The following is a 26,933-nucleotide window of genomic DNA, read 5'->3' as shown; positions in this document are numbered from 1 at the left end:
CTAGCAGTTTTTTTGGTAGAGTCTTTTGAGTTTTTCACATAGAGTATCATGTCATCTGCAAAGAGTGAAAATTTGACTTCTTTCTTGCCAGTTTGGATGCCTTTTATTTCTTTGTGTTGTCTGATTGCTGAGGTGAGGACTTCCAACACTATATTGAATAACAGAGGTGAGAGTGGATATCCTTGTTTTGTTCCTGGACTTATGGGGAGAGCTCTCAGTTTTTCCCCATTGAGGATGATATTAGCAGTGGGTCTTTTGTATATGGCTTTTGTGATATTGAGTTGTGATCTTTCTATCCCTACTTTCTTGATGATTTTTATCAAAAAAAGATGTTGTATTTTGTCAAATGCTTTCTCTGCATCTGTTGATAAGATCATGTGGTTCTTATACTTTCTTTTATTAATGTGATGTATGACATTGGTTGATTTGCAGATATTGAACCAGACCTGCATCCCAGGAATAAATCCCACTTGATCGTGGTAAATAATCCTTTTAATGTATTGTTGGATCCAGTTTGCTAGTATCTTGTTGTTTTGCATCCATGTTAATAAAAGAAATTGGCCTGTAGTTCTTTTCAGTGGGGTCTTTGTCTGGTTTTGGTATCAAGGTAATACTGGCCTCATAGAATTTTTTGGAAGTTTCTTTCCATTTCTATTTTTTGGAACAGCTTCAAAAAATAGGTGTTAAGTCTTTTTTAAATGTTTGGTAGAATTCCCCTGGAGAGCTATCGAGCCTTGGACTCTTGATTCTGGGAGATTTTTGATTATTGATTCAATTTCTTTACTGGTTATAGGTCTGTTCAAATTTTCTATTTCTTCCTGTTTCAGTTTTGGTAGTTTGTATGTTTTTAGGAATTTGTCCATTTCTTCTAGATTGCCCAATTAGTTCTCATATAATTGCTCATAATATTCTTTTATTATTGTTTGTATTTCTGCAGTGTTGGTTGTGATCTCTCCTCTTTCATTAATGATTTTATTGATTTGGGTCCTTTCCTTTTACTTTTTGATCAAACTGGCTAGGGGTTTATTAATTTTGTTAATTCTTTCAAAGAATGAGCTCCTGGTTTCATTGATCTGTTCTACTGTTTTGTTTCTGTTTTTTTTGTTTTTGTTTTTAATTTCAATATCATTGATGTCTTCTCTAATCTTTATTTTTTTTCCCTTTTTATGCTGGTTTTGGGCTTTATTTGCTGTTCTTTTTCCAGTTCTTTTAGGTATAAGATTAGACTGTGTATCTGAGACCTTTCTTATTTCTTTAGGAAGGCCTGGATTGCTATATACTTCCCTCTTATGACCACCTTTCCTGCATCCCAGAGGTTTAGGGCTGTTGTGTTTTCATTTTCGTTGGTTTCTGTGTACTTTTTAATTTCCTCTTTAACTTCTTAGTTAACCCATTTATTCTTTAGTAGAATGTTCTTTAGTCTCCAAGTATTTGTTGTCTTTCTAGATTTTTTCTTGTGTTGATTTCGACTTTTATAGCATTGTGGTCTGAAAATATGCACCATATGATCTCGATATTTTCATACTTGTTGAGGGCTGATTTGTATACCAGTGTGTGATCTATTCTGGAGAATGTTCCATGTGCACTCAAGAAAAATGTGTATTCTGCTGCTTTGGTATGAAATGTTCTGAATATATCTGTTAAGGCCATCTGGTCCACTGTGTCATTCAAAGTCATTGTTTCCTTGTTGATTTTCTGTTTACATGATTTGTCCATTGCTGCAAGTGGAGTGTTGAAGACCCCTACTATTATGGTATTATTATCAATGAATTTCTGTATGTTTGTGATTAATTGATTTATATATTTTCCATGTTGGGGGCATAAATGTTTACAATTGTAAGATCTTGGTAGATAGACCACTTAATTATGATATAATGCCCTTCTTTATCTCTTGTTACAGTATTTTAAAAGCTAATTTGTTTTACATAAATAAGTATGGCTACTCAAGCTTTCTTTTGGTGATCATTGGCATGAGAGACGATTCTCCTTCCCCTTACCTACAATCTTCAGGTGTCTTTAGGTCTATAATACGTCTCTTGTAAGCAGCATATAGTTTGGTCTTGCTTTCTCATCCATTCTGATACCCTATGTCTTTTGATTGAAGCTTTTAGCCCATTGACATTTAGAGTGGCTACTGAAAGATATGAACTTAGTGCCATTATGTTGCCTGTAATTGGAGTTTCTGGTGATGTTCTCTGGTCCTTTCTAGTCTTTGTTGCTTTTGATCTTTTTTGTTTTGTTTCATCTCTTCTCTCAGAGAGTCACCCTTAAAATTTCTTGCAGGGCTGGTTTAGTAGTCATGAACTCTTAGTTTTTGTTTGTCTGGGAAACTCTTTACCTCTTCTTCTATTTTGAAGGACAGCCTTGGTGGATAAAGAATTCTTGGCTGCATATTTTTCAGATTTGCACGTTGGATATATCCTGCCCCCCCTTTCTGGCTTGCTAAGTTTTTGTGGATAGATCTGCTGCAACCCTGATGTGTCTTCCCTTATACATTAAGGGATTTTGTTCCCTTGCGGCTTTCATAATTCTTTCTTTGTTTGCACATTTTGTGAATTTGACTATGATATGCCTTGCTGATGGTCAGTTTTTGTTTAATCTAATGGGAATTCTTGGTGCTTCTTGGATTTTGATGTCTGTGTCCTTCCCAAGATTAGGAAATTTTTCTGCTATAATTTTCTCACATAAGCCTTCTGTCCTTTATTCTCTCTCTTCATCTTCTAGGACTCCTAGGATTTGTATATTATTCCTTTTTAACGCATCACAGAGTTCTCTAAGTCTTGTATTTTGCTCTTTTGACTTTGTTTCCCTCTTTTTGTTTCTGCTTCATTATTCTCCATAATTTTATCTTCTATGCCTCTGATTCACTGCTCTGCTTCGTCCATTCTTATCATCATGGCTCAACTCAAGATTGCATGTTGGATATAGTATTTTAATTTTGTCCTGACTAGTTACTTCTTTTATCTCTTCAGAAAGGGAAACTATGTTTTTTTTTTTTTTTTTTTTTTTCAACCCTAGCTAGTATTCTTACTACCATGGTTCTAAATTCTAGTTCACACATTTTGCTTATATCTGTGTTGCTTAAGCCCCTGGCTGTCATTCCTTTCTGTTCTTTCTCTTGGGGTGAATTCCTTCATTTTGTCATTATGGAGGAAGAAAAAGAATAAAATAAAAATTTTAAATTAAAATAATTATAAACAAAACATAAAAATTAAATAAAGGTAACTAGATCATAGATGTGTTTTGGTCTGCTTGTTGAAAGAAGCTTGGTATAATAGAGAAAAAAGGTAGAGAAAAGATAGGAAAAAAATTAAGAAAAGTTTTAAAGATTAAACAATATTTGTATAATAAAATATAACAAAATGAAATAAATAATAAAATAGAATTTTAAAACTACAAAAAATAGTAAAAATAATGAAAATAATAAAAAATATTCTTGCAAAAGAGAAAATAAAAATAATTTTGTCTCTTTCTGTAACGAAGAAAAACAAAAGAAAAAAAACTATTTCAAGAAAGACAGAAGCAAAAAAAAAAAAAAAACAACAAAAGAAAAACAAAACAACAACGAATAAATAAATGAACCAGCAAACAGAATGAAACCCAAATGAAGTTAACATTCAGTGTCCCCTAGAACTTGAGCTATGAAGCACTCTATATAGTCCATACACTAAGCAAGCAGAGAGACTTGTGCTGGTTGTCTAGGGGATGTGCTTGGAGGATGCATTTGGTTGGGGCTTGGTGTAATGGCTCCATTCTCCACTATGTGGAGCTACTTAGTTTACTGGGTTGGATGCGCATGTATATGCGTGTGCAGGAGAGGTAGCAATGGCCTCACCCAGCTTCCTAGTCTCTGGCATAGGAACTTCATGCTCTCATGAAGCCCCTCCTTTGTCTCAGGGCTCCTTCCACTCCTTGCCTCTACCCTGTCCATGTCCAAGCATCAGCCTGCCAGGCAGCACCTCCCTTAGAGTTTTATCTCAGGTGGGGCTGCGTTTCAAAACCCCTCTCTGCAGAGACCCCTGTGACTTGGGCCCATGCCAACTCTCTGGGAAAGGGTCTTGCTGAGCAACAACCGGGTGCCTGCTTGCCCCAGAAAATGATTGTGTAATTACACAGTGACGCTTCTCCCCCGTGGCACATGAACCCCTCAGACCCCGATGCCTGCTCCTGGGGATCATCACTATTTCCTCCCCAGAGCACCAACAGGCACTAAGCACCAGAATTTCAGACTCTGTGCTCCACTGTTTATATAATCCTCATGGTATTGAAATCCTTTCCTTTCTCCCTGTCACTGGTTTTGGGGAACAGAATTCTTGTTCAGTCCCCTGTGAGTGTTTTCACTCTTTCTTTCTCTTTCTCTCCAGCAACTTTTGGGGGAGTGCTTTTCTTGCATGATCCCGATTTACTGCACTCTCCCCCTTTCTCTATCCTCTCTCTGCAAAAACAGCTCCCTACCCTCTGTGGCTTCTCTCTCTCCCACTTCACCTCTCTACATTCCTGAATTCTGAATTCTGCTGAATTCTGTGGCTCAAGTTGTGCAGATTGTGGTGTTAATCCTCATATCAATTTCTTAGGTGTGCAAAATGGTTTGGTGCTGATCTACATGCATTTCAGGGACATGACAAGCTGAGGGTTTCCATGCTCCTCCACTATCTTTCTTACACCCCTGCTTTCCTTTGTTTTTAGCTAGTTACTTCCTTTGTTCTTTTATACTGATCTTCAGTTTGACTTTGCTGAAGTACACATAGAAGTTCAACTATATCCAAAGACTAAGATTTTGACATCACAAAGGTTGATAAATAGAACCTGAATTTAAGATGTCAAATCACTTTTAGATATCAGTACACATTCCTAGAAAATCCTATTGTTGAGATAATGGAATTATGATTAATACAATATTGTTACTCCATGCTACGTTGTTACCTCATGTCTGTAAATAGACATTAATATTTTAAAATTCCACTTACAAATCAAGACAATTTTAATGCATATTTTTATGTGAAAACTTTGATGCTGTTGATTTTTAAATTTGTAGGAAAAAAAACAAAACATTATTATTCTACTATATATTACTACCAAACTGACTTTATTTTACAAAATTCAGCCTGGATTGTTGAAGTTGTACCAGTAACAATTAATGAAAAATTCAAATGCTTATATTTTACTGTAAATTTCCATCCAACTTGTAAAATTAGTAGCTGTATATTAAAATTTCCAAAAGAGTAATTGAGAGTAGCTATTGGAATACATTTTAGTGATTAAAGTAGTCAGGAGGGTAAGTTGTAATATAAAAACCACTCATTACAAGCTTATGACTATGGGCTAGTTAATAATTTATTTAAAATTATTTCTTCAACCAAAAACTTGCTGAAGCTTAATATAATACTGTATGATAAAGATTTAATAACTATTTGTTCTTATTTTACATATTTTGGACAGTCAGGACACAAATACAATATGAACTCATTTACACTGGATTTTGCTTTTGAAAAGATTTTCCAAAATAATAGTAGTACTCTTGAGGCCAATAATAACTGAATTTATGACTACTTAATTAGGCTCTGTAGTAATTTTCTTTATTGCATTTGCTCATTATGTTAGTAAAATGAACATGATGCTTATTTTTATGTGAGCACTTAATATCCACAAGATGCCTGTATAAATTAAATCTGGTGCACAAATGTGTCTTCCTAAACAAATTTTTCCTTTCCCTTTTCTAGACAATCCCAAAGAGATGACTCGTGTGGCTGTTTTTGTCAGAATTTTGGATGTTAATGACAATGCTCCACAATTTGCAGTGTTCTATGACACTTTTGTATGTGAAAACGCCAGACCAGGGCAGGTGAGCAACCATAGAACTTAAAAGCTTTAGAATATTTTAGTGGTTTCTTAAATATTTTCTTTTCCTAATCTTAAGAAGAATGAGTAAACAGAGATAAAAACAATCATATAAGTACCAGTAATATAATTTTTTAAAGGTTGATGTTGGGGTGCCTGGTGCCTGGATGGCTCAGTCAGTTAAATGTCTGACTCTTGATTTCTGCTCAGGTCATGATCTCATGGTCATGAGATCAAGCCTCTCATTGGGCTCTGTTCTGGACATGGATGCTGCTCAAGATTCTCTCTCCCTCTCCTTGTGCCTCTCCCCTGGTTATGCTTCACCTCTCTCTCTCTCTCTCTCTCTCTCAAAAAAAAAAGCTGATGTTTTTAGAATTAAAAAATGTTCTGAATGACAATATAGTGAGTTTCATATTTCTTTTGTGCAGTTAAAAAGAAAATATAAGACATTATTGTTGCCACAACAGTTAAGGTGTAAGAAGAAATAACTTTCACTTGTTAAACTTTCAAGCACAAAAACAGGGAGAAAAAAAAAAACTCCGCTCTTTCTTTAGATGAATACTGTAACTGCTAGAGAAATGGGAGATGGAAGTTAGAAAAAACACAGAGACAGATACATGGGATCAGCTAGACAGTGCATCAATATTCCAATGTATGCAAATGATTTGAAAGCAGACTGTAGGATTCACTCCTTAGATTTATACTTGTATTTCATCATTATAGCAACACTTAGAGTGCTTAATGACTTAGTTTTTGTCCTTTAAAACATTCTTTATACATCAGCTTTGTTTATAACTCTTTAAGTCTTTTCCTCAGTGGACTCATTTTGTTGTTTGCAAAACTCCAGTGTATATGGCTGAAAGAAATGCTCTTAATTGGTTTGAGTGCTATCTTCACAGAAGGAAGCTGCATGTTATAAATAATAATTGGGAATCAAATGTGTTTTATTAAAGGAAGAGGACCCATCCCAAAACTGTATTATGTTTTGACATCATTTGATGCTCTTTATAAACATCAATGTCATTGTTACATTTTTATGCAAATTACATTGTGGAATAACACAAATTCTTCCTTCTGAAGATTCTAACAGGAATTCAATAGCCTATTGTTGGAAACGGCAAAATTGCTGCAATTGGATTCATTTTTTATTTGAAAATGTTATGGAAATGTTTAATTTGGAATATTTAAATGACAAAGCTACTTCCGACCTACTTCTTAATGAAACAGTGTTTGCCCTGAAAATACCATTCCAAATAGTCCTCTGCTTGGCAGGCTCAGCATGATATAAGTTGAAGCCTTTTCTCTAAAGAGATAAATTACCCACTTTGCAACTGCCTCATGCATTGCTTTCTCTATGGTTATTCTGTTTGATTTTCAAGAGATATCTTTTCAGAGCATTTGAATCATTTTAAATACTGATTTCCAAACGTATTTAAAATATACAAAATAAGGGATTATGTTTTTTTTTTCTTTATGCCTCTTTTTAAAAAAAATATATCTGGTTTAGTAACTTTATATTTTTTGGACTTTAAAAACCACTTGGCATATTGAAGGAAAATAATAAAATAGAAGAAAATTTTAATTTGAAAAGTAACCTATTTTGACCAACTTGATAGGAATAACATGATTAATAATTTTTGTCTAATTATCTGAATGTGCAATAGCTTCCCATAGTAGTTATTATTTTTAATGTTTATTAATTTGTTTTGAGAGAGAGAGAATGAGAGAAAGTATGAGCAGGGAAGGGGCAGAGAGCGAGAGAGAGAAGAGAATCCCAAGCACACTCCACACTGTCAGCACGGAGTCAGATGTGGGACTTGAACCCATGAACCATGAGATCACAACCTGAGCAGAAATCAAGAGTCAGAGGCTTAACCAACTGAGCCACCCAAGTGTCCCCATAGTAGTTATTTTTAATAAGATCAGTTTGTTAAATATCATTTTGGTCTCACAGGCTGAAAAATGTTCCTTAAACCAAATACTTATGTACTCAATGATGGAATTCTAGGTTACAGCATCCTAGGAGGTAAAACTAAGGTTTGGAAAAGTCCTTCACTGAAACTTCCTTGAAATTTATTTGTTAACTCTGCCTTCCTTCCTTCTGGGAAGTAGGAGCTTCTCAGGACTTCTGGGTGTGCTTTAGTTATTTATAGAGTATTTCAACCAAAGTAATTCTCTGAATTAAGTGTCGATTAAAAGTAGCACTTTGAACAGCAGTATAGGAAATGATTCCATTTATTTGGTGCGTGGACAAAACGAGAAGACAGAGATAAAGTTAACTACCATCTCCTCCTCCTTTTCTGCTTATTCCCTGATCTAAGGGTAGGAGACATTCCCCCTTGGAAAAGATGGAGCTTACAATTGTAGCATTAACAGTTCCTTCTTGTGTCTGAACTAGGCTGCTTGAGTCCTCATCTTTGCCATCACAGAAAGAGTCTCTTGGGAAAGGAGGGGAAAGAAGACCAGCTGTTTCATTTCTCATTGATTTTCAGTCAATAAAATATATTTTAACAATTTTAATCGTTATGGGAAGGAAATACAATTTCTGTCTCACAGATTTCCCAGAGTCTCCCCAGGGAGGAGTGCTACTTGTATTCACCCACAGATAGTATCTGAGCTCCAGGCCTTTACCAAACCCCAAATATCCCACTACATATCTCCATGGCACAGTGTTTAGTTACTTACCAGCTACTGAAAAGGGTACTTTTTTACCAGAACAAGGTAATTTTTGCATCAATGGAAACTACTACTCTAACACTGGCAATGCTAATGATCACTGAAACACCTTCTTGCTGAATTGAGATTGTTTTAGAATAGCCTAGTAAAAATACAAACCAATTATGTTACAGCTCAAGAGATACAATGTAAATGACTTATCAGTGTCTGTTCTTCATATGCTCAAAATGAATACTAGACATCACCAGTGTTTTTGTTTTTGTTTTCCATAATGTGGCAACCTATTGTATTGGAAGTGATCTAAAATGAATTTGTCAAATTCAAAAATGAATTTGTCTCTAGCAGGAATAAAATAGTGAGTACTTATACAGAGAGATAGGGGATGTCTCCTTGTTGCCAACTTATGATTCCTATTGCAAATCAACTCAAATATATAATATATATATTATATAATATATATTTATATTTATATTGTATAATATATTATATAATATATTACATGTATATATTATATGCATATAATGTATATATATTATATGTATATGATATGTATAATATATATTATAATATATATTATAATATATATTTTATAATATAAATATGTTTATATATTATAATATATATTATAATATATAATATGTATGTGTATGTATATATGTATATATATATATGCCCATATGTATATGGTACATATGCCAAAACAAATAAGCACACATATACCAAAACAAAATACAGTTGATTGTTGAACAGCATAGGGGTTGGTTACTTTCTTTATAACATTTAAAGAAAATATATCAGTGAATCACTAATTTTAAAATCAATGATGCTATCATGTTTTATTCAAACAACATATTTTAATTAAGACTTTTTGCATAAGGGGCGCATGGGTGGCTTAGTCAGTTAAGTGTCCAACTCTTGGTATCAGCCAATGTCTTGATCTCACGGTTCGTGAGATTGAGCCCCATGTTGCGCTCTGCACAGACAGTGAGGAGCCTGCTTGGTGTTCTCTCTCTCCCTCTCTCTCTCTCTGTGCCCCTCCCCCATTCTCTCTCTGTCTCTCTCAAAATAAATAAATAGCTGCTAAAAAAATTAAAGAAAAGAAATTTTGTGTAAGGAGACCTGGGTGGCTCAGTCGTTTAAGTGTCTGACTCTTGATTCCTGCTCAGATCATGATCTCATGGTTGGGCTCTGAGCTGAGCATGGAGCCCACTTGCGACTCTCTCGCTTCCTCTCTCTGTGCCCTTCCTCTGCTCACGGGTACATGTGAGAGCATGAATGTATATGCTCTCTCCCGAATAAGCATTAAAAAAAAGGAATTTTTGTGTAAACCGTTATAATTTCTTATATGTAAAGATGTGACCATTTTGTTCTCTGTAGTGTATTATTTTGATTTGTAAAAATAAACTGAAATTATAATTTGTAATCATAACTGAAAATGTATATTTATTATGAAACATTATAGTTTTTATTTTAAAAGGACTACTTTTAAAGTTTTAGCTCTACTTTTAAGTTTCTATCATTTTGTCTGTATGTGTGCCAACATATTAATCTTAATATGTATAAACATAAAAATTATATTTAGTCTACTATCTTTCTTGATGTTATTTCATTTATGTCATTTTCCCCTCAACTTATTCTTATAAATCACTATTTAAAAGTATAATCTTTTAGACTGCCTGACAAATAAGAGTCATTCAAGAAATGTTTTTATAACTGAATTGATACTTCTTAAAGAGTATTAATTAATTATTGTATAAACATCTTTCTCTTTAATTCCTTCACATATGTACCATTTTTAGTTGTGTATTGGATGGCTAAGCCATTAGCAATAAATCTTTGATTTCTGTTCAATCTTAAATTACCACTAAAGTTTCATTAAATAGTTATGTTTCATTTTAAAATATATTTTAAAATTATTCAAAGTTTAAACGATTTTTTTGGCTGCTTATTCTTAGATAATAAACATTTATCTTTGATCAAATTATATTTCTTTTATCATTTAGAAGGAAGTGGTTAAGGTTGTAAATAAATAGGGAGTACATAAAATTTATCACATTTTTCTTTTTATAAGGTAATCTAAAAGAAGACTAATTCAATACAGAAGAGTTAAAATAATTTATTTTTCATTTTTACTTGATATAATGTTTTAAATTTGAAATCTCTTTTTAAATAAAAATCAGTAGCAAATATTTTGATCAAATATAGACACAATGTTAAAATGAGTCAATTTATTAAAGTATATTCCTTATAGTTAAGCATAAATTTGACCATTTATATAAACATCAATATACAAGTTAACAACTTCTGAAGCTCTCTTGCAAATTAAGATGCACAAAAATATATATAAAATGTTATACATATAAATTAAGGACAAAATGGGTATATATGCAAATATTACATAGCTATATGTTATATATATATTTAATAATATTAAACATATATGGTCAAAGCACTGATCGATTACAGTATAAGGTGTTAAATTTTCTTCTTTGTTACCATATAGCATCTTATATTGTCTCTTATCCTTAAATAAGTCAGAGATGATCTTTATAAAATAACCATTTCCCATTGTATGCATATATTGAATTAAAAATATGTAATTTTATTTACAGTGCAGATGAAGTGAGTCATTACTGCTAAAGTAGACCATAATGTTTAAGTCCTTCATTTAATTTTTTTTTTTTTTCAACGTTTATTTATTTCTGGGACAGAGAGAGACAGAGCATGAACGGGCGAGGGGCAGAGAGAGAGGGAGACACAGAATCGGAAACAGGCTCCAGGCTCTGAGCCATCAGCCCAGAGCCCGACGCGGGGCTCGAACTCACGGACCGCAAGATCGTGACCTGGCTGAAGTCGGACGCTTAACCGACTGCGCCACCCAGGCGCCCCTAAGTCCTTCATTTAAAAAGTTTTGCATAATATTATCTACATAATCTCTACTTTCTTTGAATAATTTTCACTTTACTTTTTTTTTGATAAGGAGAAAAGCCATAATCACAATAGTTTTCTGAATTTTTCCTACATTAGATAAACTCTTCCAGATTAATGTTTAAAGATGTGTGAAATAACCTACTCATTTCAAATGCTAAATTAATAAGGATGCAAAGAATATAATATTACCAGTTTTTATTTTGAAGAAATGGATAATATATAGGAGAAATTGAGAAGCAGGGACAGAGAGAAGCACGGAGGGAAGTAGAGAGACGAGGACTCTATTAAAATTAAAGTAATAACAACAACAAAAAAGATGGAATAAGCCAAAGATACATGCACAAGGAAAAAAAAACAACTGCCTTTAAATTTAGACAAAATTGGATGTTAAAAATTACATATTGTTAAGCAGGTTATACCCATAGAATTTGATAAATATGCATTTTTCTCTTTTCTCCAGCTAATACAGACTATAAGCGCAGTAGACAAAGATGACCCTTTAGGTGGACAGAAATTTTTCTTCAGTTTAGCTGCTGTCAATCCCAACTTCACAGTACAGGATAATGAAGGTAAATTTTAGAACACGGTCATTATGATTTAAGGTGACATTTACAACTTTTCCCCAAAGTAGCAATTAACATGTATGGTGTTTTAATTTATTGATCTGTGTTACAAAATGTTGTTTTCATAAGGTATTTAATCAGATTAATTTCTTGACAGTGTTCATTTTCTCAAAATCTCAAAAAAATAGTAAATTATTTGAAAGAAATCTCTACATGAGTACTAATGAAGAGATTGGATCTTGAAAACATTAGAAAGGCTGGAAATAATCAGTCACATGGGGTAGAGAAATGAATGACTCCGTGTGACCCTTGTGCAAATTTCAATGATACTTAGCAGCAACAGATTCACCAAAGCCAAGAAGGCATGGAGTATGGGTCAGAAGAAAGAGAAGTAACCATATTAGCCTGTGAGGGTTTAAGTGCAAAAGCAGTTGCAAGGACAAGATATACTATTCTTTTGTGTAATATGTAAATATTACGATGTGTCTGTGATCAAAAATACTGAAATTACATTTCTTGCATTCCCAAAAAGAGCAAAAACAGATTTTTATAGGAAAAAATATGAAAATAGTTACTATTTTTAAAAAGTTGAACAGCTTTATTCTTTGAAAAATATATGTGGTAATTATCTTAGTCTAAAAGTGTGTAGAGCTTAACCCCCCCACAATAAGTATATGTTAAACTAACAATATCAGGTGATCTTTCCAAAATGGCATACATATTTTAGAGTAAATGTATATATGGTTATTCTTAAAATAAATGTAATAACTACCTTACTACCTTGGCATATTTGGAAATACCTTCATAATGATGTAGCTACACTGGTAGAGGCAGATGGCTATATCACCTCTAGGTGGCTTTCAGAATATCAGAAAGAAGTTGAAGATAATGGATAGTTTTACATTAACCCAATTTTTATTTGAAATATTTGATATGGTAAAAAGTGCACAAATCAGTTGAAGAGAGGGCACCCACTGGTAACATCTGTTTACTAAATTGGAGTTTCTGAAATGTCTGTTTTGTATCCCTCTGAACATCTAAAATAATTGTGATGGGAAAAATTAGCCTAGGGTTGGCAGATAAGACACAAAATGTCCACTTTCATCTGCATATCAGTAAAACAACACCCATTATTTTATTTGCTGAATCTGGCATCCTATATATGGAACATAGACTGGACATCCCTAATACTGAACTGGCAACATCATTCATCTTTCTAAGCGTGTTTTAATTTATGTTCCTGTTAAACCAAGCCCTTGCTCCCAATAAACCACCTCTCAATTTTGAAAAGTATTAGAGACTTGGAATAGTGTTACCTTATCACAACATTTCACAGTTACTAGGTAAGCACCTTTAGGCTAATCTTAATTAAGTTCTCACAAGTAGTGGTATCTTCCTATATTTGGGAGAGTTCCTGATCTTATATGAGTTACTCAGAGCAAGAGTTGAAGCCTTATAAATATACATCTGAACATGTCACTATATAGAACACCACTAAAGTCAGATGGAATATAGGATATAATCCTGCATAAATTCACTAATTTGTTATCGTGCATTTTGAAAGAAATTCTATTGAGAAATGGAATTGCTCTTCTTGAGAAAATACCTTTGTGTTTATCTATATGTTCAGCTTAAAAAACTTTATGGTATAAGTTTTTAAAATTTAATTTCTTGCTTCTGTGATAACACACTTGGAGCTTTTAATTGTTAAGATTCCCTTACTTTCCACTAACATAGATTGAAAGCATAATTATACGATGACTTTTTGAATATTTAATAAAATGGTTTGAATAGAATGGCTAGTTTAGGGTAAAATGACATTTTGTTCTTCAATATAATAAAACTATTGTAGATAAAATTAACATTTAGAAACTTTGGAAAAGTTAAAAAAGGGAAAGGCAAGAAGATTCTAAATATAACCATATGCTAACACCTGTTGTTTATTGTGTTGTTGATTTTAGCCATTCTGACAGGTGTGAGGTAATATGTCACTGTAGTTTTAATTTGTATTTTCTGATGATCAGTGATATTGAGCACCTTTTCATGTGTCTGTTTGCCGTATGTATGTCTTTTTTGTAAAAAATGCCCATTCTTATCTTCTGCCCATTTTTTAATTAGATTATTTGTTTTTTTGGTGTTGAGTTTTGCAAGTTCTTTATAGATTTTGGATACTAACCCCTTATCAGGTATGTCATTTGGAGATATCTTTTCCAGTTCTGTAGGTTGCCTTTTAGTTTTGTTGATTGTTTCCTTCGCTGTGCAGGAGCTTTATCTTTTGATGAAGTGCCAATAGTCTATTTTTGCTTTTGTTTCTTTTGCCTCAGGAGACATGTCTAGTCAGAAGTTGCTATGGCTGATGTCAAAGAGGTTACTACTACCTGTGTTCTCTTCTAGGATTTTTGTGGTTTCAGATCTCACATTTAGGTCATTCAGTCTTTAATCCATTTGGAATTTATTTTTGGGGTTGGTGTAAGAAAGTGGTCCAGTTTCATTCTTTTGCATGATGCCATCCAGTTTTCCCAACACCATTTGTTGAAAAGACGGTCTTTTCCTCACTGGATATTCTTTCCTGCTTTGTCAAAGATTAACTGACCATGTAGTTGTGGGCTCATTTCTGGGTTTTCTATTTTGTTCTGTCGATCCATATGTGTCTATTTTTGTGCCAGTACCACACTGTTTTTATCACTACAACTTTGTAATGTAAGTTGAAGTCTGGAATTGTGATGCCTCCAGCTTTGCTGTTTTCTTTCAAGGTGCCTTTAGCTATTTAGGGTCTGTTGTGATTTCATACACATTTTAGGATTGTTCTTCTAGCTCTGTGGAAAATGCTGTTGGTATTTTGATAGGGATTGCATCAAATGTGTAGATCGTTCTGGGTAATATAGAGATTTTAACAATATTTGTTCTTCTAATCCATGAGCATGGAATGTTTTTCCATTTCTTTGTGTTCACTTCCATTTCTTTCATCAGTGTTTTATAGTTTTCAGAGGACGGGTCTTTCACCTCTTTGGTTAGGTTTGTTCCTAGGTATCTTATTGATTTTGGTGCTATTGTGAATGGGATTGATTCTTTAATTTCTCTTTCTGCTGCTTCGTTATTGGTTTATAGAAATACAACAGATTTCTGTACATTGATTTTGTATCTTGTGACTTTACTGACTTCATGTGTCACTTCTAACAATTTTTTGGTGGAGTCTTTTGGGTTTTCTATATGGAGTATCATGTCATGTACGAACAGTGAAAGTTTTACTTCTTCCTTGTGGATTCGGATGGCTTTTATTTCTTTTTGTTGTCTGATTGCTGTGCCGAGGACTTCCAGTACTATGTTAAACAACAATGGTGAGAGTGGACATCCCTGTCTCATTCCTGGCCATGGAGGAAAAGCTCTCAATTTTTCCCCATTAAGAATGATATTAATTGTGGGTTTTTCATATAGGGCCTTTATTATTTTCAGGTATGTTCTTTCTAAACTTACTTTGTTGAGGCTTTTGTCATGAATGAGTGTTGGCAATGATGTGGAGAAAGGGGAGCCCTCTTACAGGATTGGTGGGAATGCAAACTGGTCCAGCCACTCTGGAAAACAGTATGGAGTTTCGTCAAGAAGTTAAAAATAGGAGTACCCACGGTACAGAACTTTTACTACTATGTATTTACCCAAAAAATACAAAAATACTATTTCAAAAGGATGCATCCTAGTGTTTATAGCAGCATTATCTACAATAGCCAAATTATGGAAACAGCCCAATCTCCTCTGACTGATGAATGGATAAAGATGAAGTGGTGTATGTATATATATAATGGAATATTACTCAGCCACAAAAAAAAAAAGAATGAAGTGCTGCATGGGTGGAGCTAAGCTAAATAAATCAATCAGAGAAAGACAAATACCATATGATGTCACTCATATGTGGAATTTAAGATACAAAACAAAAGAACAAAGGGGGAAAAAAGAGATAGAGAGAGACAAACCAAGAAATACATACTTACACTTAACTATAGAAAAGAAACTGATAATTGCCAGAGGAGAGATGGGTGGGGGGGGGTGGGGGAAACAGGTGATGGGATTAAGAAATGCCCTTGTTGGGATGAACACTTAGTGTTGTATGGAAGTGTTGAGGCACTATATTGCACACCTGAAATTAATACTACACTTTATGTTGACTAACTGAAATTTAAATAAAAACTTAAAAAAAGAAAAACATATATATCCATATGCCTATAAATACTAATTTTAGTGTAGGTTTGAGACTGGAAGAATTATATCCTAATACTTCTTGGAAGAAAAGTCAGATTTGCAAAATTATCAGGGCCACATTTTATTTTATTTTTTTAATTTGCAGGTGTACGTCTTCTATTTTGCTAATCTCCTTTCCTAGCTTATGCAGTTAACCGATGTAGTAGAAATAACTTCTTACTAATAATTTAGGAAATGACAGTTTTATAGTCAACCACTATATCTGCAATAAATTATCACCGTTCTTTTTCTGTCCTACACGATTTGAGCAACTGGCTAACTCACTCCCTTCCCTGTGTTAGCATTTTACACAAGCTTATGGGATTGGCTAAATAAGACTAAGTGCATTGGATAAATGGAATAGAAAATTATCATGCAAGTGTGTAATGATTTTATTGAAAAAATACTGATTATAGAAGGCTAGGATAAATCTTTGTTTATTAACTGTACCACCTCCATTTAAGGATACTGGCTGAGTTACCAGATAAAGAAAATTTCAGTAGCAATATACTGGGTAGTAGAATGCTAGTGTTTATTCAACCCTTACATTTCTCTGTGCCTCTGTTAGGCACCCCACATCAGCTGTCTTCCACCAGTACTTTGGGTTATATGTTATATTCATTTTAATGGGGAGAAATTAAAGTTCAGAAATATAAATAACTTGCTCACTCTTGTTCATATATTGGGACCCTTGAAGGGTTTGGAGTACATTGTTGATTTTAAGAGCGCAACTACACTTAAAATTTGCCCATTCACATTTTTCTTCATGAAATTAGATTAGTGTGTGCTGTGTGTGTGTGTGTGTGTGTGTTTGTACATAAATATACATGCATTTATAAATAAAAAAACATTTACTATGATTTTTTTCTTCGTATGCATATGTATGTTTTCTGAAAATTCTGCAAACCAATATGCTATCATCCTTGCAATCCTTCTCATAAAAACTTGCCATTTTAAAAGCATTATCTGAAAATTAGTTGGAAATCTAATAAATAAGCATAGTATCAGATACCTCCAGCTATCTAATCTATCTTATCTTTTAGTTGCATTGCATACATTTTATAGGAAAACTGACAGTAATTTTATAGTTTACATGAACATCTTTTTACTTATATGTCAAACCATCAGTGATCAAGACGAGAGAAAGGTACTATCCCAAGCCATTTTTAAAATTTTCAAATTTATTTTAGATAATACTGCCAGAATTTTAACCAGAAAAAATGGATTCAATAGACATGAAATAAGTACCTATCTCTTGCCCGTGGTGATATCAGACAATGATTACCCAATTCAGAGCAGCACAGGCACGCTGACCATCCGAGTGTGTGCTTGCGACAGCCAAGGCAACATGCAGTCCTGCAGCGCTGAAGCTCTGCTCCTCCCCGCGGGTCTCAGCACCGGGGCCCTCATCGCCATTCTCCTCTGCATCATTATTCTGCTGGGTAAGAAACGTGTGTGAAAATATAATTATTTCTAGATTGTATATTTGTAAATCAGAAATTCTGTTATCAAAATATTTCTTCCGGGAGCCTGGGTGGCTCAGTCCTTAAGCATCAGACTTCGGCTCAGGTCATGAGTTCGAGTCCCACACTGGGTGAGCAGAAGCCCCTCGTTGTGTGAGCCCTGTTTCTTTCTCTCTCTCTCTCTCTCTCTCTCTCACTTTCACCTTGTCTCTTTCAAAAAAAACCCCAAAACTTTAATTTAAAATAAATAAATAAATAAATAAATAAATAAAATATCTCCTCCCAAATTAACTCCAATATTTAAGACAGACATAGGTTAACCATAGGATATTGTTAAATTAAAATATTTTATCTGGTCAGATAGTTATTACATTTTTTTTTTAAATAAGAACGAAAGTTAGAGCTATTCGAAACATTTTTCAAGATCACACAATTTCTGAGTGGCTCAACACAGGCAAGACCCTTTGCTGTTAGTTGTAGATAGAGTTTTAGTAAATCTAAAGTTTATTTCCAGTTTTTTTGTTCATATTATGGCTGGATGGAGGTCTCACTATCTTACCTTTTCACTGAAATAATGTTGAAATAGGCCTTTACCTGGTTCATTTTCCCTACAATAATACTTGATTTTATAACCTAGAGCAAATTGCTTTTTAACTGCCTTTGAATGAAAAATCTGATTAAGTTTACTCTCCAGTTGCATTATCTTAAAACTATTGTGCATATTCCTATGACCCTAATCAAAAAACATTGTATCTGACATTTTAAGAAGCAGTAAAATGAACTTGGATTTTGGATCCAATCTTAGTAAGTTTCATTATCCTCATTATTAGAACCTTTTTTACTGGGTAGGGTCGTTTGGTTGATAATAAGTAATCTAAGGTTCAAAATCTTTACATCACAAGTTTATGTGCGTGCATGAATATATGAATTTAAGCAAAATAAAATGTCACATTTTCTCAAAGACTTGAATAATAAACTTTTTTTTTCACTTAATGCTGGCCTATTTATTTTTTAACCACTTTGAAGGTCAAGAACACTTATCAATGGATTAAAACTTTATTTTGTGTTGCATTAAAAAGTCCCTTGTTTGCCCTTTCACACAAGCTTGAAGGCAAGCAGCCTGACAGTCCTGTGTTAGTAAAGAGAAAACAAAACAAAACTTCACATAATAATATAATTCTCTTAGTTCAGGCTGCTGTAACAATACCATAAACTGGATGGCTTGAACCACACACATTTATTTCTCATAGTTTTGGAGGCTGGAAAGTCCAAAATCAAGGCACTGGCAGATTCCAAATTTGGGGAGGGCGTACTTCCTAGTTGAAGACGGCAGTCTTCAATTGTATCCCTACGTGGCAGACAGTAATCATCTGTTTGTTGCTTTTTATAAAAGCACTAAGCACTATTTCAATTCATGAGGGCTCCACTTAATGACTTAATTACCTCCTAAAGACCCCACTTCCAAATACCATCACCTTGGGGATTTAGGCTTTAGCATGAATTTTGAGAGGACATATTCCATTCATAATGATAATAAATTCCATCTCCTATAAGTGTATATTCTAAAGAATTTAAATAAATATAGATGTTTCACCGTACATATATCTGGTAAAAGATTTTCTCTCTCTTTCCTTATCTAATTGAATTCACTTCTGTTTCCCCAAGTCATCATTTTAAAGGATCATCTCCAAAATGTTTGTGGATACTGAATGAGGGTGGGAAAAGTCATACAACCAGAGGGAATCTGAGATTAATATTCTCCCATCTTTTATGCTATTGCCATTATTATGGTTAGTAAAATTATTATCTTATTATTATCTGTAGCTTGTCAGGGAAGTAGGAAAATGTCCTTTTTGAGTGATACACATTTCTTTTTTTTATTTTTTTTAATGTTCTTTTTTTTTTTTTTTTTTTTTTTTGAGACAGAGACAGGGCATGAGCAGGGGAGGGACAGAGAGAGAGAGGGAGACACAGAATCAGAAGCAAGCTCCAGGCTCTGAGCTGTCAGCACAGAGCCCAATGCGTGGCTCGAACTCACCAACTGGCAGATAGTGACCTAAGCCAAAGTCGGATGCTCACCCGACTGAGCCACCCAGGCGCCCTGAGTGATACACGTTTCTATCTGTACATCTACAATTGTTTACGATGTATCTAGCTAAGGTTCAACATAGTTTCTGTAGGTAATTCAGTGTAGAAGCTGGAATTCACTCTTTGCCATCTTGTGGTCCTACAACTTATGTTTGGTCTCACATAAATACATACTTTCACGTAATACCTCAAAGATTGCCAAACCAAGAGTGTCTAATCAGGAGGTCACTTCCCCTCCACTAATTAAGACACTGTAAGTAAAAAAATACAAGAAAAAAAAATCTTTTTCTTTTAACAATGTAACAAAAAGAAATCTATGTAAATCCATCAGCAAAGCTATTTAACCCAAACCAATACCTCCATATCTTGCAAAGAATGCTGCCTTTTTAATATTGTATAAGGATGTGAAAACTATGGGCATGTTTTTGTCCTTAATTGTTTTATTTGAAGCTGAATTCAATGTGTGTCTATTTTTTATGTAACACCTTATGTCACTATTCAATGCAAAATATAAATAATGTCTGTACAATCAGGAGCTAACTTTAAACAGTTCTTAGGAAAAAAAAATAGACAAAATATCTCACTGTATTTGAGAAATATCCCAGATGGCTTTAAAAATAAATCGCAAACACTGCACTTAAACCACCCTTCCTGGCCAAATCCTCAACAATCTCCTCTCCCTTCCCCCCACGCCCCCCCACCCCCCAAAGGGATGGAAGGACAAAATTAATCTGAAATTCTAGCCTGTCCCGGAAAACCTAAGTAACTTAAACTCCTTTCCAGTGCTTCCACTCGTCATTTATGTAGTGTTTTTAGATGGACCGCTAATGAATCTTCTTTTCTTTTTTTCAAGTTATAGTAGTACTGTTTGCAGCTCTGAAAAGACAGCGAAAAAAGGAGCCTCTGATCTTGTCTAAAGAGGACATCAGAGACAACATCGTGAGCTACAACGACGAGGGTGGCGGAGAGGAGGACACCCAGGCCTTTGATATCGGCACCCTGAGGAATCCTGCAGCGATCGAGGAGAAGAAGCTGCGGCGAGACATCATCCCGGAGACGTTATTCATACCTCGCAGGACTCCCACGGCCCCGGATAACACAGACGTCCGCGATTTCATTAACGAAAGGCTGAAAGAGCATGACCTCGACCCCACCGCGCCCCCCTACGACTCCCTGGCAACCTACGCCTACGAAGGGAACGATTCCATCGCGGAGTCTCTGAGCTCCTTAGACTCGGGGACCACTGACGGAGACCAAAACTACGATTACCTCCGAGAGTGGGGCCCCCGGTTTAACAAGCTGGCCGAAATGTACGGTGGCGGGGACAGCGACAAAGACTCTTAACCTAGGCTCTCGATTCTGTTCCAACAAGAGGAGGTAACTCGACGGACACCGTCCCCCCCTTCACAATATTTGATATTCAGGAGAGTTTTCCTGCCACTCAGCACAATTTTTTCCCATTTACTTCTTAATTTGTTCATTAATTCCATTAATTCTTTCCTGTAGGATGTCTCATGGAATATATGCGAAATTTTATTTAATCACTTCCAAGAGCCAAAGCTATGGAAATTCCGTGTGGTCCATCTTAGAAATAAAAGATAATTTCAGAAACACGAACAGGATAGGAACCTCGCAAGCCGCTTCTGTTAGATACACGTCCTGCCCTTGCAAATGAAGCTTTTATTAAAAAAAAAAAAAAAAAAAAAAAAAAAAAAGGTGAAGAAAAACATTTAAGGTATATCCTGTTCTGTACATTAAATTAAAAAAAAAAAGTACATGTGGTGTTAGTAGGTGTGATATGCAACCTGGTATACAAACGTTTGTGCAATTTCATTTCATCAAATTCTATCTGCTAATGTTTTATATTTATATTTTTGTATTTATTTTTAAAAAAAATAAACAAGTTTTTACAACTACCTTGTCTCCAGCTTCATTTTTTTTCCTAGGAAGAAGTTTCTTCATGGACTGTCTTGGTACAAAAGTCCACTGAATGCAGGTAAGGGCACAAAGTCATTATTGTTACTTTGGCATCTAAACAAGTTAATAGGATATAGGTATGAATTGTTTTTCTAGTGAGTTTTGTTATGCTCTGATATGTGAAAAACTTGTCAAATTAAAAGTAATAGTCATGTACCATTAAGCCGATTTAAAAGCATGGCTGTCTTTATGCTAAATATCCCCAGACATCAGCAATACAGTCATTTCATTTTGTTCATATTCATTAAAATAATATCTGAAAGAACATAACTTTTTTTTTATTTTTGTATGACATTTGTTCTTTGAGTTTTATAGGTAAGAATAGTTCAGACAGATTTCATACTGAAATAATCCTTTAATGGAAAATATACTTGCTTCCCATGGTGACTTTGAAAATGCTTAGTTACGATAGTAATAATGCTGGATATTCCATTAAGATACAGCATCGTGATTATGTCAAGTTTTCAAAAAGGCATTATAGATTTATTTGTAATTAAGTCTGTTTTTCTGTCAATGAATGATTCAATAGAAAGGAAAAAAAAATACTGGCAGTTAATTATCTGGTGTCCCTGAGATTCACAAAAGCCAACTGCCACCAACTGCTCTCTTGTCTCTCAAGCTCCAAATATGATTTATTTATAAATGGAGCTCTCTGTTGGGCCTACACTAGGAAGGCGCATTCCCTGCTGAGGAAATCATAAACAATACCAAAGATTTGTGTGCTTTCCAATTAGTGAAAATGCTATGCTTTTGGAGTGAGAGTACAATATTGACATATCCTTAGTGCAGAATTATTTATTTCAGTCTTCTTGGATGATATTTTCCCCCCAACTTCCAGGCTGAAAAAGCATACATTTCACTGACTACAGACAGTTTGCATGGTAATATAATTATGAATGAAAAACAACCTATGTGGTCTAGTTAAAATTAGTCACATTACAAGGCTGATACATCAGATCATAGTAAAACCTAACTTGGTTCACTTATTGTATTTCAAGATGCCATTCATATACCCAGAAGGCTGACTAAAAAGGACAGAGTTTATTTATTTATTTATTTTTAATTTTTTTTTAATGTTTATTCGTATTTTGAGAGACAGAGTGTAAGTGGGGGAGGGGCAGAGAGAGAGAGGGAGACACAGGATCCGAAGCAGGCTCCAGGCTCCAGGCTCCGAGCTGTCAGCACAGAGCCGGACACGGGGCTCGAACTCACAGACCATGAGATCATGACCTGAGCTGAAGTCGAACGCTTAACCAGATGGAGCCACCTAGGTGCCCTAAAAAGGACAAAGTTTAAAAGGGAAAATAAATGAAATAAAACAAAAACTAAACAGAAGGAAAAGAAAATCCTGAATGTCCTAGGATCATGCATTCAAATAAAATCAACAAAAATTGGAAAAATTAGAAGAAAGTATATTTTACAAACATTTCACAATAATTATAATTAAAAACATAATATTCATTTGGTTGAAAATTAGTTTATAAATTTCCAGCATTAACTATTTTTATTAATATTGGATATCAGTAATTGGAATTCTTGATCTGAATATTTTTAATTATCCTCATCAGATAATTTCAAACTGACATTAACTTGCTCTGTCACTTTTTTTTTTATCATCCAATTTTAATAAATTTAAGAACTGTAGCAGTGATCTCTAGTATCATCCAAATCAGATTTCCAAAATTATTGTTAAGGAGATTGATCAGCCGGGATTTCTGCCTGTATCCTATGTTGTACAGAAATCATTTTTTCAGAGTTCTGAAACAGTCCTTGGTAACAGATATCCTATTATTTTTTGATAATGAAGGTTACGTATTAAATTTCTCGGAGATCCTGAAATGAAAAAGTACCCCTATAATGTCCTGCTCAGACTCTCTCAGTAGTGTCCCTTACATGATGCTCTGTTAAGGAATGCCCAATACATAGGTTATTATATATCTAAGTTTTTGTTTTTATATTGCAAATGGGGAAAATGTCTCTCAGTATCATGATATTGATTACATCAGATAACTGTGGGTTTTTCATTTATTCATCCATTTATTTTTTCATTCATCAAATATTTTGAGCATCTATTATAAAAACCAAAAGGTGTTCTAGACCCTAGGGAAGTAATAATAAATTATACATGATTTTTGTATATGTGTATAATCCCTCTATTACTGAAAATGCAAAAAAATGGTAAAATAGTTATCAAAATACTCAGTATTTATAATAAAATACTTCCACTGTGATTAACTTTTTTAAACACAGAGAAAAATTATTCTGCCATCCTTTATCATGCTTGAAATATTCGGATAAGTGAAATAAAATGATTTATAACCTTTAGTCATTAGAAATGGCGATTAAGTCAATCAATTCTCAATTGATTTTATTTTCAACAAAATATCAAAGAAAGTTCATGCAATGATAAATTAATACTCTTAGGCTGAGTGTCTATATAGTCAGTTAGATATGTCACACAGTGAAAAGAGTTCCAGTGATTCCTTGGGAGACTTAAACATATAAATTATGAACAATTAGATGTCTAAGTCTCAAAAATTTTAAACCCCTCAGATTTCAGATTGAGAAAACCGAGTATCTGGTTCATTGACTAACACATCTACCTAAGTGTCTGTATATGTCTTCATTATGCCTTCACCAGCTACACCCCCCTTTGCTGGCCTTTGTTGCCTGGTTTAGGCTGACCATAGGCTGCAGCTCCCCTGCCCTGTGGACTTGCTCCTGGGCGGGCACCCGTAGGGGGCGCTGCAGGAAGGCCTGGCCAAGCTCCCTGGTGGCCATAAATGGAATCTCCCTGACTCAGGTCTGTCCGAAGTGTAGCCTGTTCTGAGTTTGAAATACAGCCCACTTTTGGTCTTTTATCATCTAGTCTGCTGGCGGGACTCCCCCGTTGCTTTGAAAGAGTGCAGTTAGGAGTTCAGAACTTCCACTTGGTGACCAGGTTATCCTGCAGGATGTGAATAGTGTGAGGCAGCAGCATCTAGTCGCATGGGCTGTCTTTCCCCTTTTACTCCAATGATATGCTCAAACCCAAGACTTTGCAGTCATTTTGGACCCTGCTGTTTCTTGTAAAGCCCACATCCGAGAAGGTGGTTTCACTTCATTTGTAAAACATACACGGGATCCCACCACTTCTCTCCATTTCCATCATTCTACCCTAAACCAACACACCTTTTCTCAATTACTAGGAGCAATTACTGGTCTCTCAATTACCAGCAATTACTGGTCTCTCTGTTGCTACCTTGCCCCACTTACACTCTGCTGTCAGCATTGAAGTCTAAGAAATATTTTCAAAATCCCATTTGGAGGTTCCCCGGTTCTAAACACTACTCTCCTCATTTTAGTCAGAGTAGAAAGCAAAATCCTCATTTTATCCTTAAAGCCTTTGCAAAGAACATTCTCCCATTTATTTACTGTGCCGCAGCAGCTGACCCTTTGTTGTTTCTGGCATTCCTGAGTTCACACTGACCATTCTCTCTTCCCCAGCTTGCGTCCCTACCTTGTCCAAATTCTTTAGTAAATGCTAGTTTTAAATTGAGGTCTTACTCTGTCCAACCTACTTGAAAGTTATAGTATTTCCCTAGACTGTCCTCATTGCTCTGATACTGCATATGTTTTCTCTCTAACACTACTAACTTTGCTACATGACGTAATTGTTTACTAAGATTATTTTCTGTCTCTCTCAAATAGAATGTAAAATTCATGAGAGCATGGATTTTGTGTTTTGTTCTTTGTGATGCCCAATAAACAGAACTATATCTGTTTAGGTGCTCAATAAACATTTGTTGGAAGAATTAATAAATATTGTACTATTGGATTTATCACATATTATACTTAATTTTAAACATATATATGTATATATATGTATATATATACATATACATATTATTTGCATATGATATTTCTGCCTCCTTCTTTAAACAGTGAACTACTCGAAGTTATAGGAGGAGTCTCAGTGCCTTTTCTTATTCATTTACTGGAAAGCTTTTTCCTTCCAGACTGGTACTATCCTGGGCCATCATTTTAAACGTAAATGTTAATTAGCCAATGATTATTGTGGCTAATTGCTTTAGGAAATTAGAGATATATCTTAAAAGACACACAGACCTGAGAAAGTCAAAACATTTTAGATGAAGTAACATTGAAATGTGTTTGGAACATTAGCGAAGTACCAAAAATTAGGATAGTGGGAATTGACATAAAATAAGAGCTGGAAGCACAGATGACTACTTTTTCAGGATTTGGTCTGGTGTGACTGGGGTCTGAGTCATGATTTGGGGGACCTTAATAGTGCTGTGAAAAGGCCAAATAACGGGACTGTTGATCAGGGAAGGTTTTGAGAAAGATTATAATGAAAAAGTATGTTGAAGGAAAACTGTGCCATTTTCTTGCCCAAAGGCACTAGGGTTCAATATCTGAATTTATTTACTTCTTGTATTTTTATTTGTTTATTTCCTATAGGCCATAACTACTGGGTATAAAGAGATTTTTATTTTATTGATTGCTTGTAGCAAATTTCACTTGTTGCAATTGCCAGAAATATACCAAGTTACTGTTATGCAAAGAGGATAGCCTTCAAACTTACCTAAATAGAGATTCTAGAGACAACCTTGAATCAAGAACCCACAACAAAACCAAAGAAATGAGCCAAAGAATTTATGTGAATGAGCAAAGATGCTTGCATTGATAGTTAATTTTTTTTAAGTATATGTATACACATACTTTTTTACGTAGCAACCAAAACCAAATCCAGCAAAACATATGTTAATATGTTAATATATATATATATATTTAATTTCTTTGTCCACTCATTTATTATACATGTTATAACTTACATCCAATTCCTCTGATAATCTCACTATTTCTTTAAGACTATAAATACAATATTTACCTCTATGCTGAATTAGCTATTTCCTTTTCAGGTATGGAAATCAACTAAGCAAGACAGCAGGGTAAAAAAGGCACTTTTCATAATTCTAATTAGTAGGAGCAAAAACAAACAAAAAAAGGCAAATAAAGATAATTTGTTCAACCTTATTTTATACTATTATTATAAATGGGATTATTTTAAACTAGGCATAAAGTAGCACAATGAGTCATCTTGATTAAATTAAAGGATTTGTATAAGAAAGGATTAACAATTTATAAGAGCATAATAAAAGAC

General features: G+C 34.3%; 1 protein-coding gene across 1 annotated transcript in view; it reads left to right on the top strand.

Moving 5' to 3' along the window:
- The window catches only part of LOC112860428 (cadherin-10), a 134,827-nt gene extending 113,119 nt beyond the window's left edge, over positions 1-21,708 (top strand). The window contains exons 9-12 of the mRNA XM_086676381.1: positions 5,721-5,842; positions 11,906-12,014; positions 17,432-17,683; positions 20,646-21,708. Of these exons, the coding sequence (XP_086532507.1) occupies positions 5,721-5,842; positions 11,906-12,014; positions 17,432-17,683; positions 20,646-21,136 (974 nt within the window). The 3' untranslated portion in view covers positions 21,137-21,708. The remainder of the gene's footprint in view (positions 1-5,720; positions 5,843-11,905; positions 12,015-17,431; positions 17,684-20,645) is intronic.
- The last annotated feature ends 5,225 nt before the right edge of the window (positions 21,709-26,933 follow it).

This window comes from Puma concolor, chromosome A1 (assembly GCF_028749965.1).
Source record: "Puma concolor isolate L17-30 chromosome A1, mPumCon1.1.hap2, whole genome shotgun sequence".
Taxonomy (NCBI): domain Eukaryota; kingdom Metazoa; phylum Chordata; class Mammalia; order Carnivora; family Felidae; genus Puma; species Puma concolor.
The sequence above is the reverse complement of the archived record's forward strand: the minus strand, read 5'-3'. Positions and strand labels throughout refer to the sequence as shown.